Here is a 14,247-nt window from a genome sequence, read left to right as displayed (position 1 = left end):
GAGCGCTGGCACCTGAATCTACCAGTGCATACCTGACCTGGGGGCATTGCCTTGGTATATACGTGAATTCCCGAATCCTAATGTGCGTAGGGAGCGCTGGCACCTGAATCTACCAGTGCATACCTGACCAGGGGGCGCTGCTTTGGTATATACGTGAATTCCCGAATCCTAATGTATGTAGGGAGCGCTGGCACCAGAATCTACCAGTGCATACCTGACCTGGGGGCGCTGCCTTGGTATATACGTGAATTCCCGAAAACTAATGTATGTAGGGAGCGCTGGCACCTGAATCTACCAGTGCATACCTGACCTGGGGGTGCTGCCTTGGTATATATGTGAATTCCCCAATCCTAATGTATGTAGGGAGCGCTGGCACCTGAATCTACCAGTGCATACCTGACCTGGGGGCGCTGCCTTGGTATATACGTGAATTCCCGAATCCTAATGTATGTAGGGAGCGCTGGCACCAGAATCTACCAGTGCATACCTGACCTGGGGGCGCTGTCTTGGTATATACGTGAATTCCCGAAAACTAATGTATGTAGGGAGCGCTGGCACCAGAATCTACCAGTGCATACCTGACCTGGGGGCGCTGCCTTGGTATATACGTGAATTCCCGAATCCTAATGTGCGTAGGAAGCGCTGGCACCTGAATCTACCAGTGCACACCTGACCTGGGGGCATTGCCTTGGTATATACGTGAATTCCCGAATCCTAATGTGCGTAGGGAGCGCTGGCACCTGAATCTACCAGTGCATACCTGACCTGGGGGCATTGCCTTGGTATATACGTGAATTCCCGAATCCTAATGTGCGTATTGAGCGCTGGCACCTGAATCTACCAGTGCATACCTGACCTGGGGGCGCTACCATGGTATATACATGAATTCCTGAATCCTAATGTGCGTAGGGAGCGCTGGCACCTGAATCTACCAGTGCATACCTGACCTGGGGGCGCTGCCTTGGTATATACGTGAATTCCCGAAAACTAATGTATGTAGGGAGCGCTGGCACCAGAATCTACCAGTGCATACCTGACCTGGGGGCGCTGCCTTGGTATATACGAATGGGTGGTGATAGATGGGAATAGTGGGCGAGCAGTGAGATTGGCAGGGTTCGGGAGGGGTTGGGAGGCAGTGTGTGATAGGATGGTCGGGTTTTGATTGGGGGGTTTGAAAGAGGGATGTTGGCGGTTAGGAGTTTCAGTTGGAGTTGGTGAGAAATCGAGGGAGAGGGGTTTCAGGTAGGGAGAAGCGACGGGGGAAGGAGGGGATTGCGGCATAGAGGTGATGGGTCGAGCCAGGGGAGGCGAGGAGTGCTGGGAGATTGAGGGGGACCAACAACGTTTCCTCTTTAGTTTCTTTGTTGCGACTGGTGTGTGGGAGAGAGTAGGGGGGTCGGAGGGTGAGCAGGAGGCAGCTTCGGTTCTTGCTAGGGCTAGCCGTGCAGTTTTTAGGGAGGGGAAACGGTGTGGTCGGGGGGGAGGGTGGCAGGGGTATGAGGGGAGGGCGGGAGGTTGGTGATGGCAGGGGTATGAGGGGAGGGCGGGAGGTGGGTGATTGCAGGGTGGGGTGTGCTAGGGTTGGTAGTGATGGGAGCGGGTATGGGGAGTGCTGGTGGGTCGGGAGTGGGGTTCAGGGGAAGAGTGGTTTTAGGGTGGGTGGTTCGCCATCGTGCTCCCCTGGCTTGGTGTTTGGAGAGGGGTAGTGCTGGTGGGTCGGGAGTGGGGTTCAGGGGAAGAGTGGTTTTAGGGTGGGTGGTTCGCCATCGTGCTCCCCTGGCTTGGTGTTTGGAGAGGGGAAAGGCAGGGAGAGAGGGAGAGGGTGCGGGGGTTTCGGGGGGGCGGGATGGGAAGGAAGACTGATCGGAGGAAGGGGGTGGTCCATGGGAGATGTTTCTGACTGATTCTGGTGGGGTGGGTGCACCCATGATTGGTGTAAGCTTAAAGGATGGTTTAGGAGGGTTTTCTGATTGTAGTTCTAAGATCGGTGATGACACGCTTTTAGGTACGCTTCAGGTTCAACTGCTCGAAGATGGTCTTAGGTTTAATTGGTGCTTTTCTAGTTACAGTTGTAGATAGAGATTGTTTTAGTTTATTGGGTACACTTCTAAGATTGTTTGTCCCCAGGAGGATATTCGGTCAGCCTCTAGATTCTATTTGCTTAGAGGGGGAGTCAGATTATTAGTCACAGTTTTAGATTCAATAATATACCATGGTACTGTTGGTTATACTGAATAGGATTGGGTAGGGCACGGTGGTGGTGGACTTTTCTAATTCGCCTTTATACAGGGACGGTGTTGTGTGGATTTAAATCAACTTTGTAGTCATCATTTAGATTCTACTTTGCGCAGTTATACTGTTAGTTATTTCTAAGTTAGAGTTGCGTAGACAGGTTGTTGGGCGCACTTCTAGATTCGCAATTTAGCTTGTTGGGTACACTTCTAGAATGCAGCTTCTAAGTGCATTTCTGGGTTCAACTTTTCTGAGGGGCTATTGGGCACACTTCTAGGTGCTTTCTTGAGAGAGGCTATTGGGCGCAACTTCAGAGAGCGATTGGGACACAACTAATGCAGTGCTGTTGGTTATACTGAATAGGATTGGGTAGGGCACGGTGGTGGTGGATTTTTCCAATTCGCCTTTATACAGGGACGGTGTTGTGTGGATCTAAATCAATTTTGTAGTCACCATTTAGATTCTACATTGTGTTGACTTAGTTGTGTTGCGTTGACTTAGACGGGTTGTTGGGCGCACTTCTAGATTCGCAATTTAGCTTGTTGGGTACACTTCTAGATGCAGCTTCTAGATTCAACTTTTCTGAGGGGCTATTGGGCACACTTCTAGGTGCTTTCCTCAGAGAGGCTATTGGGCGCAACTTCAGAGAGCGATTGGGACACAACTAATGCAATTGGGAACAGTTCTAAATGCAACTTTCTTCAGAGAGGCTATTGGACGCAGCGCCTAAATGCAATTGGGAACACTACTAAATGCAATTGGGAACACTTCAAATGCAATTGGGAGCACTTCAAATGCAATTGGGAGCACTTCAAATGCAATTGGGAGCACTTCAAATGCAATTGGGAACACTTCAAATGCAACTTTCCTCAGAGGGGCTATTGGGCGCACTTCGGAATGCGATTGGTATCACTGATAAATGCAGTTGGGAGCACCACTAGTGTGATTGGGAACACTTCTAAATGCAACTTTCCTCAGAGGGGCTATTGGGCGCAACTTCAGAATGCGATTGGTATCACTGCTAAATGCAGTTGGGAACACTTCTAAATGCGGCTTTCCTCAAAGAGGCTATTGGGTGCAACTTCTAAATGCAGTTGGGCACACTAGTAAAAGCAATTGGGAACACTTCTAAATGCAGATGAGAACTCTTCTAAATGCAACTTTCCTCAGAGAGACAATTGGGCGCAACACCTAAATGCAATTTGTAACACTAGTATTAGCAATTGGGCACACTTCTAAATGCAGTTGAGAACACTTCTAAATGCAGCTTTCATCAGAGAGGGTATTGGGCGCAACTTCAGAAAGCGATTGGGACACAACTAATGCAATTGGGAACACTACTAAATGCAACTTTCCTCAGAGAGGCTATTGGACGCAGCACCTAAACTTCAGAATCCTATTGGGAACACTTCTAAATGCAATTGGGAACACTTCAAGAATGCAGTTGCAACTTTCTTCAGAGAGGCTATTTGGCGCAACTTCAGAATCCAATTGGGAACACTTCTAAATGCAGTTGAGAACACTTCTAAATGCAGATTTCCTCAGAGAGGCTATTGGGCGCAACATCAGGAAGTGATTGGGACACTACTAATGCAATTGGGAACACTTCTAAATGCAGCTTTCCTCGAAGAGGCTATTGGGTGCAACTTCTAAATGCAATTGGGAACACTAGTGAAAGCAGTTGGGAACACTTCTACATGCAGTTGAGAACACTTCTAAATGCAACTTTGCTCAGAGAGACAATTGGGCGCAACACCTAAATGCAATTTGTAACACTAGTAAAAGCAATTGGGGACACTTCTAAATGCAGTTGAGAACACTTCTAAATGCAACTTTCCTCAGAGAGAGAATTGGGCGCAACACCTAAATGCAATTTGTAACACTAGTAAAAGCAATTGGGGACACTTCTAAATGCAGTTGAGAACACTTCTAAATGCAGCTTTCATCGGAGAGGGTATTGGGCGCAACTTCAGAAAGCGATTGGGACACTACTAATGCAATTGGGAACACTTCTAAATGCAACTTTCCTCAGAGAGGCTATTGGACGCAGCACCTAAACTTCAGAATCCTATTGGGAACACTTATAAATGCAATTGGGAACACTTCAAGAATGCAATTGGGAAGGCTTCAAGAATGCAATTGGGAACACTTCAAGAATGCAGTTGTGACTTTCTTTAGAGAGGCTATTTGGTGCAATTTCAGAATCCAATGGGGACCACTTCTAAATGCAGTTGAGAACACTTCTAAATGCAGCTTTCCTCAGAGATGTAATTGGGCGCAACACCTAAATGCAATTTGTAACACTAGTAAAAGCAATTGGGGACACTACTAATGCAATTGGGAACACTTCTAAATGCAACTTTCGTAAGAGAGGCTATTGGGCGCAACTTCAGAAAGCGATTGGGACACTACTAATGCAATTGGGAACACTACTAAATGCAACTTTCCTCAGAGAGGCTATTGGACGCAGCACCTAAACTTCAGAATCCTATTGGGAACACTTCTAAATGCAATTGGGAACACTTCAAGAATGCAATTGGGAACACTTCAAGAATGCAATTGGGAACACTTCAAGAATGCAGTTGCAACTTTCTTCAGAGAGGCTATTTGGCGCAACTTCAGAATCCAATTGGGAACACTTCTAAATGCAGTTGAGAACACTTCTAAATGCAGCTTTCCTCAGAGAGGCTATTGGGCGCAACATCAGGAAGTGATTGGGACACTACTAATGCAATTGGGAACACTTCTAAATGCAGCTTTCCTCGGAGAGGCTATTGGGTGCAACTTCTAAATGCAATTGGGAACACTAGTGAAAGCAGTTGGGAACACTTCTACATGCAGTTGAGAACACTTCTAAATGCAACTTTGCTCAGAGAGACAATTGGGCGCAACACCTAAATGCAATTTGTAACACTAGTAAAAGCAATTGGGGACACTTCTAAATGCAGTTGAGAACACTTCTAAATGCAACTTTCCTCAGAGAGACAATTGGGCGCAACACCTAAATGCAATTTGTAACAATAGTAAAAGCAATTGGGGACACTTCTAAATGCAGTTGAGAACACTTCTAAATGCAGCTTTCATCGGAGAGGGTATTGGGCGCAACTTCAGAAAGCGATTGGGACACTACTAATGCAATTGGGAACACTTCTAAATGCAACTTTCCTCAGAGAGGCTATTGGACGCAGCACCTAAACTTCAGAATCCTATTGGGAACACTTATAAATGCAATTGGGAACACTTCAAGAATGCAATTGGGAAGGCTTCAAGAATGCAATTGGGAACACTTCAAGAATGCAGTTGTGACTTTCTTCAGAGAGGCTATTTGGTGCAATTTCAGAATCCAATGGGGACCACTTCTAAATGCAGTTGAGAACACTTCTAAATGCAGCTTTCCTCAGAGATGTAATTGGGCGCAACACCTAAATGCAATTTGTAACACTAGTAAAAGCAATTGGGGACACTACTAATGCAATTGGGAACACTTCTAAATGCAACTTTCGTAAGAGAGGCTATTGGACGCAGCACCTAAATGTAATTGGGAACACTTCAAAATGCAATTGGGAACACTTCGAGAATGAATTGGGAACACTTCGAGAATGCAATTGGGAACACTTCGAGAATGCAGTTGGGAACACTTCAAGAATGCAGTTGGGAACACTTCAAGAATGCATTTGGGAACACTTCGGGATGCGGTTGAGAACACTTCTATATGCAGTTGGGGACACTTCTAAATGTAACTTTCCTCAAGGGCTATTGGGCGCAGCACCTAAATTCAAATTGGGAACACTGCTAATGCAATTGGGGACACTTCTAGATGCAACTTTCTCAGGGAGGCGTTTGCGCACAACTTCAGAATGCAATTGGGAACATTTCTAAATGCAGCTTTCCTCGGAGAGGCTATTGGACGCAGCACCTGAATGCGATTGGGGACACTACAAATTTCCCGAATCCTAATGTATGTAGGGAGCGCTGGCACCTGAATCTACCAGTGCATACCTGACCTGGGGGCGTTGCCTTGGTATATACGTGAATTCCAGAATCCTAATGTGCCTGGGAGCGCTGGCACCTGAATATACCAGTGCATACCTGACCTGGGGGAATTGCCTTGGTATATACGTGAATTCCTGAATCCTAATGTGCGTAGGGAGTGCTGGCATCTGAATCTACCAGTGCATACCTGACCTGGGGGCGAAGCCTTGGTATATACGTGAATTCCTGAATCCTAATGTGCGTAGGGAGTGCTGGCACCTGAATCTACCAGTGCATACCTGACCTGTGGGCGCTGCCTTGGTATATACGTGAATTCCCAGATCCTAATGTGCGTAGGGAGCGCTGGCACCTGAATCTACAAGTGCATACCTGACCTGGGGGCGCTGCCTTGGTATATACGTGAATTCCCGAATCCTAATGTATGTAGGGAGCGCTGGCACCTGAATCTACCAGTGCATACCTGACCTGGGGGCGCTGACTTGGTATATACGTGAATTCCCGAATCCTAATGTATGTAGGGAGCGCTGGCACCTGAATCTACCAGTGCATACCTGACCTGGGGGCGCTGCCTTGGTATATACATGAATTCCCGAATCCTAATGTGCGTAGGGAGCGCTGGCACCTGAATCTACCAGTGCATACCTGACATGGGGGCGCTGCCTTGGTATATACGTGAATTCCTGAATCCTAATGTGCGTAGGCAGCGCTGGCACCAGAATCTACCAGTGCATACCTGACCTGGGGGCATTGCCTTGGTATATACGTGAATTCCCGAATCCTAATGTGCGTAGGGAGCGCTGGCACCTGAATCTACCAGTGCATAACTGACCTGGGGGCGCTGCCTTGGTATATACGTGAATTCCTGAATCCTAATGTGCGTAGGGAGCGCTGGCACCTGAATCTACCAGTGCATACCTGACCTGGGGGCGCTGCCTTGGTATATACGTTAATTCCCGAATCCTAATGTGCGTAGGGAGTGCTGGCACCTGAATCTACCAGTACATACCTGACCTGGGGGCGCTGCCTTGGTATATATGCGAATTCCAGAATCCTAATGTGTGCAGGGAGCGCTGGCACCTGAATATACCAGTGCATACCTGACCTGGGGGCATTGCCTTGGTATATACGTGAATTCCCGAATCCTAATGTGTGCAGGGAGTGCTGGCAGCTGAATCTACCAGTGCATACCTGACCTGGGGGCATTGCCTTGGTATATACGTGAATTCCCGAATCCTAATGTGTGCAGGGAGCGCTGGCACCTGAATATACCAGTGCATACCTGACCTGGGGGCATTGCCTTGGTATATACGTGAATTCCCGAATCCTAATGTGGTAGGGAGCGCTGGCACCTGAATCTACCAGTGCATACCTGACCTGGGGGCGCTGCCTTGGTATATACGTGAATTCCTGAATCCTAATGTGCGTAGGCAGTGCTGGCACCAGAATCTACCAGTGCATACCTGACCTGGGGGCGTGGCCTTGGTATATATGCGAATTCCAGAATCCTAATGTGTGCAGGGAGCGCTGGCACCTGAATATACCAGTGCATACCTGACCTGGGGGCATTGCCTTGGTATATACGTGAATTCCCGAATCCTAATGTGCGTAGGGAGCGCTGGCACCTGAATATACCAGTGTATACCTGACCTGGGGGCGCTGCCTTGGTATATACGTGAATTCCTGAATCCTAATGTGCATAGGGTGTGCTGGCACCTGAATCTACCAGTGCACACCTGACCTGGGGGCATTGCCTTGGTATATACGTGAATTCCCGAATCCTAATGTGCGTAGGAAGCGCTGGCACCTGAATCTACCAGTGCTACCTGACCTGGGGGCGCTGCCTTGGTATATACGTGAATTCCCAGATCCTAATGTGCGTAGGGAGCGCTGGCACCTGAATCTACCAGTGCATACCTGACCTGGGGCCGCTGCCTTGGTATATACGTGAATTCCCGAATCCTAATGTATGTAGGGAGCGCTGGCACCTAAATCTACCAGTGCATACCTGACCTGGGGGCGCTGCCTTGGTATATACGTGAATTCCCGAATCCTAATGTGCGTAGGGAGCGCTGGCACCTGAATATACCAGTGCATACCTGACCTGGGGGCGCTGCCTTGGTATATACCTGAATTCCCGAATCCTAATGTGCGTAAGGAGCGCTGGCACCTGAATCTACCAGTGCATACCTGACCTGGGGGCATTGCCTTGGTATATACGTGAATTCCCGAATCCTAATGTGCGTAGGGAGCGCTGGCACCTGAATCTACCAGTGCATACCTGACCAGGGGGCGCTGCCTTGGTATATACGTGAATTCCCAAATCCTAATGTATGTAGGGAGCGCTGGCACCTGAATCTACCAGTGCATACCTGACCTGGGTGCGCTGCCTTGGTATATATGTGAATTCCCCAATCCTAATGTATGTAGGGAGCGCTGGCACCTGAATCTACCAGTGCATACCTGACCTGGGGGTGCTGCCTTGGTATATACGTGAATTCCCGAATCCTAATGTATGTAGGGAGCGCTGGCACCTGAATCGACCAGTGCATACCAGTGCATACTTGACCTGGGGGCGCTGCCTTGGTATATACGTGAATTCCCGAATCCTAATGTGCGTAGGGAGCGCTGGAACCTGAATCTAAAAGTGCACACCTGACCTGGGGGCGCTGCCTTGGTATATACGTGAATTCCCGAATCCTATTGTATGTAGGGAGCGCTGGCACCAGAATATACCAGTGCATACCTGACCTGGGGGCATTGCCTTGGTATATACGTGAATTCCCGAATCCTAATGTGCGTAGGGAGCGCTGGCACCTGAATCTACCAGTGCATACCTGACCTGGGGGCGCTGCCTTGGTATATACGTGACTTCCTGAATCCTAATGTGCGTAGGGAGCGCTGGCACCAGAATCTACCAGTGCATACCTGACCTGGGGGCGTGGCCTTGGTATATATGCGAATTCCTGAATCCTAATGTGCGTAGGGAGCGCTGGCACCTGAATATACCAGTGCATACCTGACCTGGGGGCGCAGCCTTGGTATATACGTGAATTCCCGAATCCTAATGTGCGTAGAGAGCGCTGGCAGCTTAATCTACCAGTGCATACCTGACCTGGGGGCGGGGCCTTGGTATATACGTGAATTCCCAAATCCTAATGTGCGTAGGGAGCGCTGGCACCTGAATCTACCAGTGCATACCTGACCTGGGGGCGCTGCCTTGGTATATACGTGAATTCCCGAATCCTAATGTGCGTAGGAAGCTCTGGCACCTGAATCTACCAGTGCACACCTGACCTGGGGGCACTGCCTTGGTATATACGTGAAATCCCGAATCCTAATGTGCGTAGGGAGTGCTGGCACCTGAATCTACCAGTGCATACCTGACCTGGGGGCACTGCCTTGGTATATACGTGAATTCCCGAATCCTGATGTGTGTACGGAGCGCTGGCACCTGAATCTACCAGTGCATACCTGACCTGGGGGCACTGCCTTGGTATATACATGAATTCCTGAATCCTGATGTGCGTAGGGAGCGCTGGCACCTGAATCTACCAGTGCATACCTGACCTGGGGGCCCTGCCTTGGCATATAAGTGAATTCCTGAATCCTAATGTGCGTAGGGAGCTCTGGCACCTGAATCTACCAGTGCACACCTGAACTGGGGGCGCTGCCTTGGTATATACGTGAATTCCTGAATCCTAATGTGCGCAGGGAGCGCTGGCACCTGAATCTACCAGTGCATACCTGACCTGGGGGCGCTGCCTTGGTATATACGTGAATTCCTGAATCCTAATGTGCGTAGGGAGCGCTGGCACCTGAATCTACCAGTGCATACCTGACCTGGGGGCACTGCCTTGGTATATACGTGAATTCCTGAATCCTAATGTGCGTAGGGAGCGCTGGCACCTGAATCTACCAGTGCATAACTGACCTGGGGGCACTGCCTTGGTATATACGTGAATTCCCGAATCCTAATGTGCGTAGGGAGCGCTGGCAGCTGAATCTACCAGTGCACACCTGACCTGGGGGCACTGCCTTGGTATATCCCGAATCCTAATGTGCGTAGGGAGCGCTGGCACCTGAATCTACCAGTGCATACCTGACCTCGGGGCACTGCCTTGGTATATACGTGAATTCCCGAATCCTAATGTGCGTAGGGAGCGCTGGCACCTGAATCTACCAGTGCATACCTGACCTGGGGGCACTGCCTTGGTATATATGTGAATTCCCGAATCCTAATGTGCGTAGGGAGCGCTGGCAGCTGAATCTACCAGTGCATACCTGACCTGGGGGTGCTGCCTTGGTATATAGGTGAATTCCCGAATCCTAATGTGTGTAGGGAGCGCTGGCACCTGAATCTACCAGTGCAAACCTGACCTGGGGGTGCTGCCTTGGTATATACGTGAATTCCCGAATCCTAATGTGCGCAGTGAGCGCTGGCACCTGAATCTACCAGTGCATACCTGACCTGGGGGCACTGCCTTGGTATATATGTGAATTCCTGAATCCTAATGTGCGTAGGGAGCGCTGGCACCTGAATCTACCAGTGCATACCTGACCTGGGGGCACTGCCTTGGTATATACGTGAATTCTCGAATCCTAATGTGCGTAGGGAGCGCTGGCAGCTGAATCTACCAGTGCAAACCTGACCTGGGGGCACTGCCATGGTATATACGTGAATTCCTGAAATCCTAATGTGCCTAGGGAGCGCTCGCAACTGAATCTACCAGTGCATACCTGACCTGGGGGCAGGGCCTTGGTATATACGTGAATTCCTGAATCCTAATGTGCGTAGGGAGCGCTGGCACCTGAATCTACCAGTGCATACATGACCTGGGAGCGGGGCCTTGGTATATACGTCAATTCCTGAATCCTAATGTGCTTAGGGAGCGCTGGCACCTGAATCTACCAGTGCATACCTGACCTGGGGGCGGGGCCTTGGTATATACATGAATTCCCGAATCCTAATTTGCGTAGGGAGCGCTGGCACCTGAATCTATCAGTGCGCACCTGACCTGGGGGCACTGCCTTGGTATATACGTGAATTCCCGAATCCTAATGTGCGTAGGGAGCGCTGGCACCTGAATCTACCAGTGCATACCTGACCTGGGGGTGCTGCCTTGGTATATACGTGAATTCCTGAATCCTAATGTGCGTAGGGAGCGCTGGCACCTGAATCTACCAGTGCATACCTGATCTGGGGGCGGGGCCTTGGTATATACGTGAAATCCTGAATCCTAATGTTCGTAGGGAGTGCTGGCACCTGAATCTACCAGTGCATACCTGACCTGGGGGCACTGCCTTGGTATATATGTGAATTCCCGAATCCTAATGTGCGTAGGGAGCGCTGGCAGCTGAATCTACCAGTGCATACCTGACCTGGGGGCGCTGACTTGGTATATACGTGAATTCCCAAATCCTAATGTTCGTAGGGAGTGCTGGCACCTGAATCTACCAGTGCATACCTGACCTGGGGGCACTGCCTTGGTATATATGTGAATTCCCGAATCCTAATGTTCGTAGGGAGTGCTGGCACCTGAATCTACCAGTGCATACCTGACCTGGGGGCACTGCCTTGGTATATATGTGAATTCCCGAATCCTAATGTGCGTAGGGAGCGCTGGCAGCTGAATCTACCAGTGCATACCTGACCTGGGGGCGCTGCCTTGGTATATACGTGAATTCCTGAATCCTAATGTGCGTAGGGAGCGCTGGCACCTGAATCTACCAGTGCATACCTGACCTGCGGGCGCTGCCTTGGTATATACATGAATTCCCAAATCCTAATGTGCGTAGGGAGCGCTGGCACCTGAATCTACCAGTGCACACCTGACCTGGGGGCACTGCCTTGGTATATACATGAATTCCTGAATCCTAATGTGCGTAGGGAGTACCTTGGGGTAACATTATTAATGTGGGGTGTTTTAGAAATGGAAGTGGAAGAAGTGGTAGAACTTGTCGGTTGGGCGATATAAGGTGATCTTGGAGAGTGCGCCTAGTATAGAAGTGAACAATGGATGGAATATTGTAGCACTACAGCAATCGCTATTGATCCTAGACATATCGGGAAGAGGTTGCTGGGAAATGGTACTTTTTCCACCCCCGTGTACAAGGCTCTGTAGTCTTCTGAGTATCGATTATCAAACAAAGGAGAGACTTGAACCTGCAACCTTGCTACTGGTAAAACGCCTGCCCATCACCATTCAGCTACTGGGTCTCCCAATGAGAAACCTGGTCTGACCACAGCGGATCACGCTCTCCGCTGGAACATCATTATGCAAGGGCGATGGCAAACAAAACAAATAAACCACTATGCACCATGGGGCAGCCCCTCATGGCCCCCACAACTCTCCCTCAAATAAACCGCTCTGGACCATAGGGCAGCCCCGCATGGCCTCCACAACTCTCCCTCAAATAAACCGCTCTGGACCATGGGGCAGCCCCTCATGGCCTCCACAACTCTCCCTCAAATAAACCTCTCTGGACCATGGGGCAGCCCCTCATGGCCTCCACAACTCACCCTCAAATAAACCGCTCTGGACCATGGAGCAGCCCCTCATGGCCTCCACAACTCTCCCTCAAATAAACCGCTCTGGACCATGGGGCAGCCCCTCATGGCCCCCACACCTCTCCCTCAAATAAACCACTATGGACCATGGGGCAGCCCCTCATGGCCCCCACAACTCTTCCTCAAATAAACCGCTCTGGACCATGGGGCAGCCCCTCATGGCCCCCACAACTCTCCTTCAAATAAACCGCTCTGGACCATGGGCCAGCCCCTCATGGCCCCCACAACTCTCCCTAAAATAAACCGCTCTGGACCATGGGGCAGCCCCTAATGGCCCCCACAACTCACCTTCTCGCAATCCACATATTCCAGATGACAAGGTACTGTGGTGGGTAGTTTCCATGCGACGCCCCCGCCCTGTGGAATTCCCCCCCCCCTGCTTCCAGGAGGCTTATTAACTCCCTGCTACACTTTAGGATAGCGGGTAAGACCTTTCTCTTCCCACAGAAGGTTATCCCACTTGCTTATCAATGCAGGTAGGTGTGTTGGTTAGGGCCTTGAAGCTGTCTCTGCACGACTCTGGGCTCTACAAGACCCTTTACCAAAACTAAATATGTTTGGGTTGCGGTTGGACGAGAAGAGTGGGGGTGCCGAAGATTCTTAATGTTTCAAATATGCTGCCTTTCCAAACAATTTGCAGTATGGAAAATAAATAATGAATTTGTTTCTATTAAAGACAGTTTGTTACTGTGTCATTACAGTGAGGAATTAACATTGTAAAATGTGACTGAGCTCCGGGGGGCGAGGGAGGATCAGCTCTGCTTTATCTCTTTACCTCTTTCTTCTGCAGCCTGCATAGCTGCTCTCTCACGGATGCCTGCTGTGAAGATCTTGTCTCGGTTCTCAACCAAAAGCCATCTCTCCAAGACCTCCGCGTGGACGGCAATGACTGGACAGAGACTGCACGTGGGAAGCTGCGCGAAGCAGGACAGAGTTCAGGCTGCAGAATATGTTGGTATTGATTGGTAAGTAGCTTCTCATGTGGAAGGATTAAGTCATTCATGGTAACATCGAATCATTTCTTGGGCATTTACAGGTCCCAGTCCTAAATGCACGAGCAAGCACACTCCTTAAAGGAATGCTTAATCTAAGCATCTCCCTCTGCAACAAACACCAGCGTTTGCAAAGCCAGAGCAGGGCGAGTAGAGGGCAAGAAAAATAGAAAGAGGCAACGCCTGTCTGCTGATTGGCAAATGCCAGTCACATGTATAACGCTGATTATCCAGCGCTTTCTGCACAAGGCATAACAGTGAATATTGTTCAAGCTTTAGGCAGCACTAAATAACGGGGTGCTGTTTGCAGACCCCCAAGTGAATGTCTATAAAACAAGTTTCAATATATAGCAGTAGTCCCAGAAATGTTCATTTTATTCTGATAAGTAAATGCTGTTGGAGAGACTCTCTCCAGAGACTGTTTTCAGAGCTGGCAGAGACTCCTCGCCAATCTAAGCAAGC

General features: G+C 49.5%; 1 protein-coding gene across 4 annotated transcripts in view; it reads left to right on the top strand.

Moving 5' to 3' along the window:
• LOC138511134 (NACHT, LRR and PYD domains-containing protein 3-like) overlaps positions 1–14,247 on the top strand; it is a 703,807-nt gene that overhangs the window by 675,532 nt on the left and 14,028 nt on the right. For all 4 annotated transcript variants that reach the window (XM_069626620.1, XM_069626622.1, XM_069626619.1 and 1 more), the window contains one exon: positions 13,584–13,758. In XM_069626620.1, the coding sequence (XP_069482721.1) occupies positions 13,584–13,755 (172 nt within the window). In that variant the 3' untranslated portion in view covers positions 13,756–13,758. The remainder of the gene's footprint in view (positions 1–13,583; positions 13,759–14,247) is intronic.

Source organism: Ambystoma mexicanum, chromosome 6p, assembly GCF_040938575.1.
Source record: "Ambystoma mexicanum isolate Mex_15411 chromosome 6p, UKY_AmexF1_1, whole genome shotgun sequence".
Taxonomy (NCBI): Eukaryota; Metazoa; Chordata; class Amphibia; order Caudata; family Ambystomatidae; genus Ambystoma; species Ambystoma mexicanum.
This window is presented reverse-complemented; position numbering and strand designations above follow the sequence as displayed.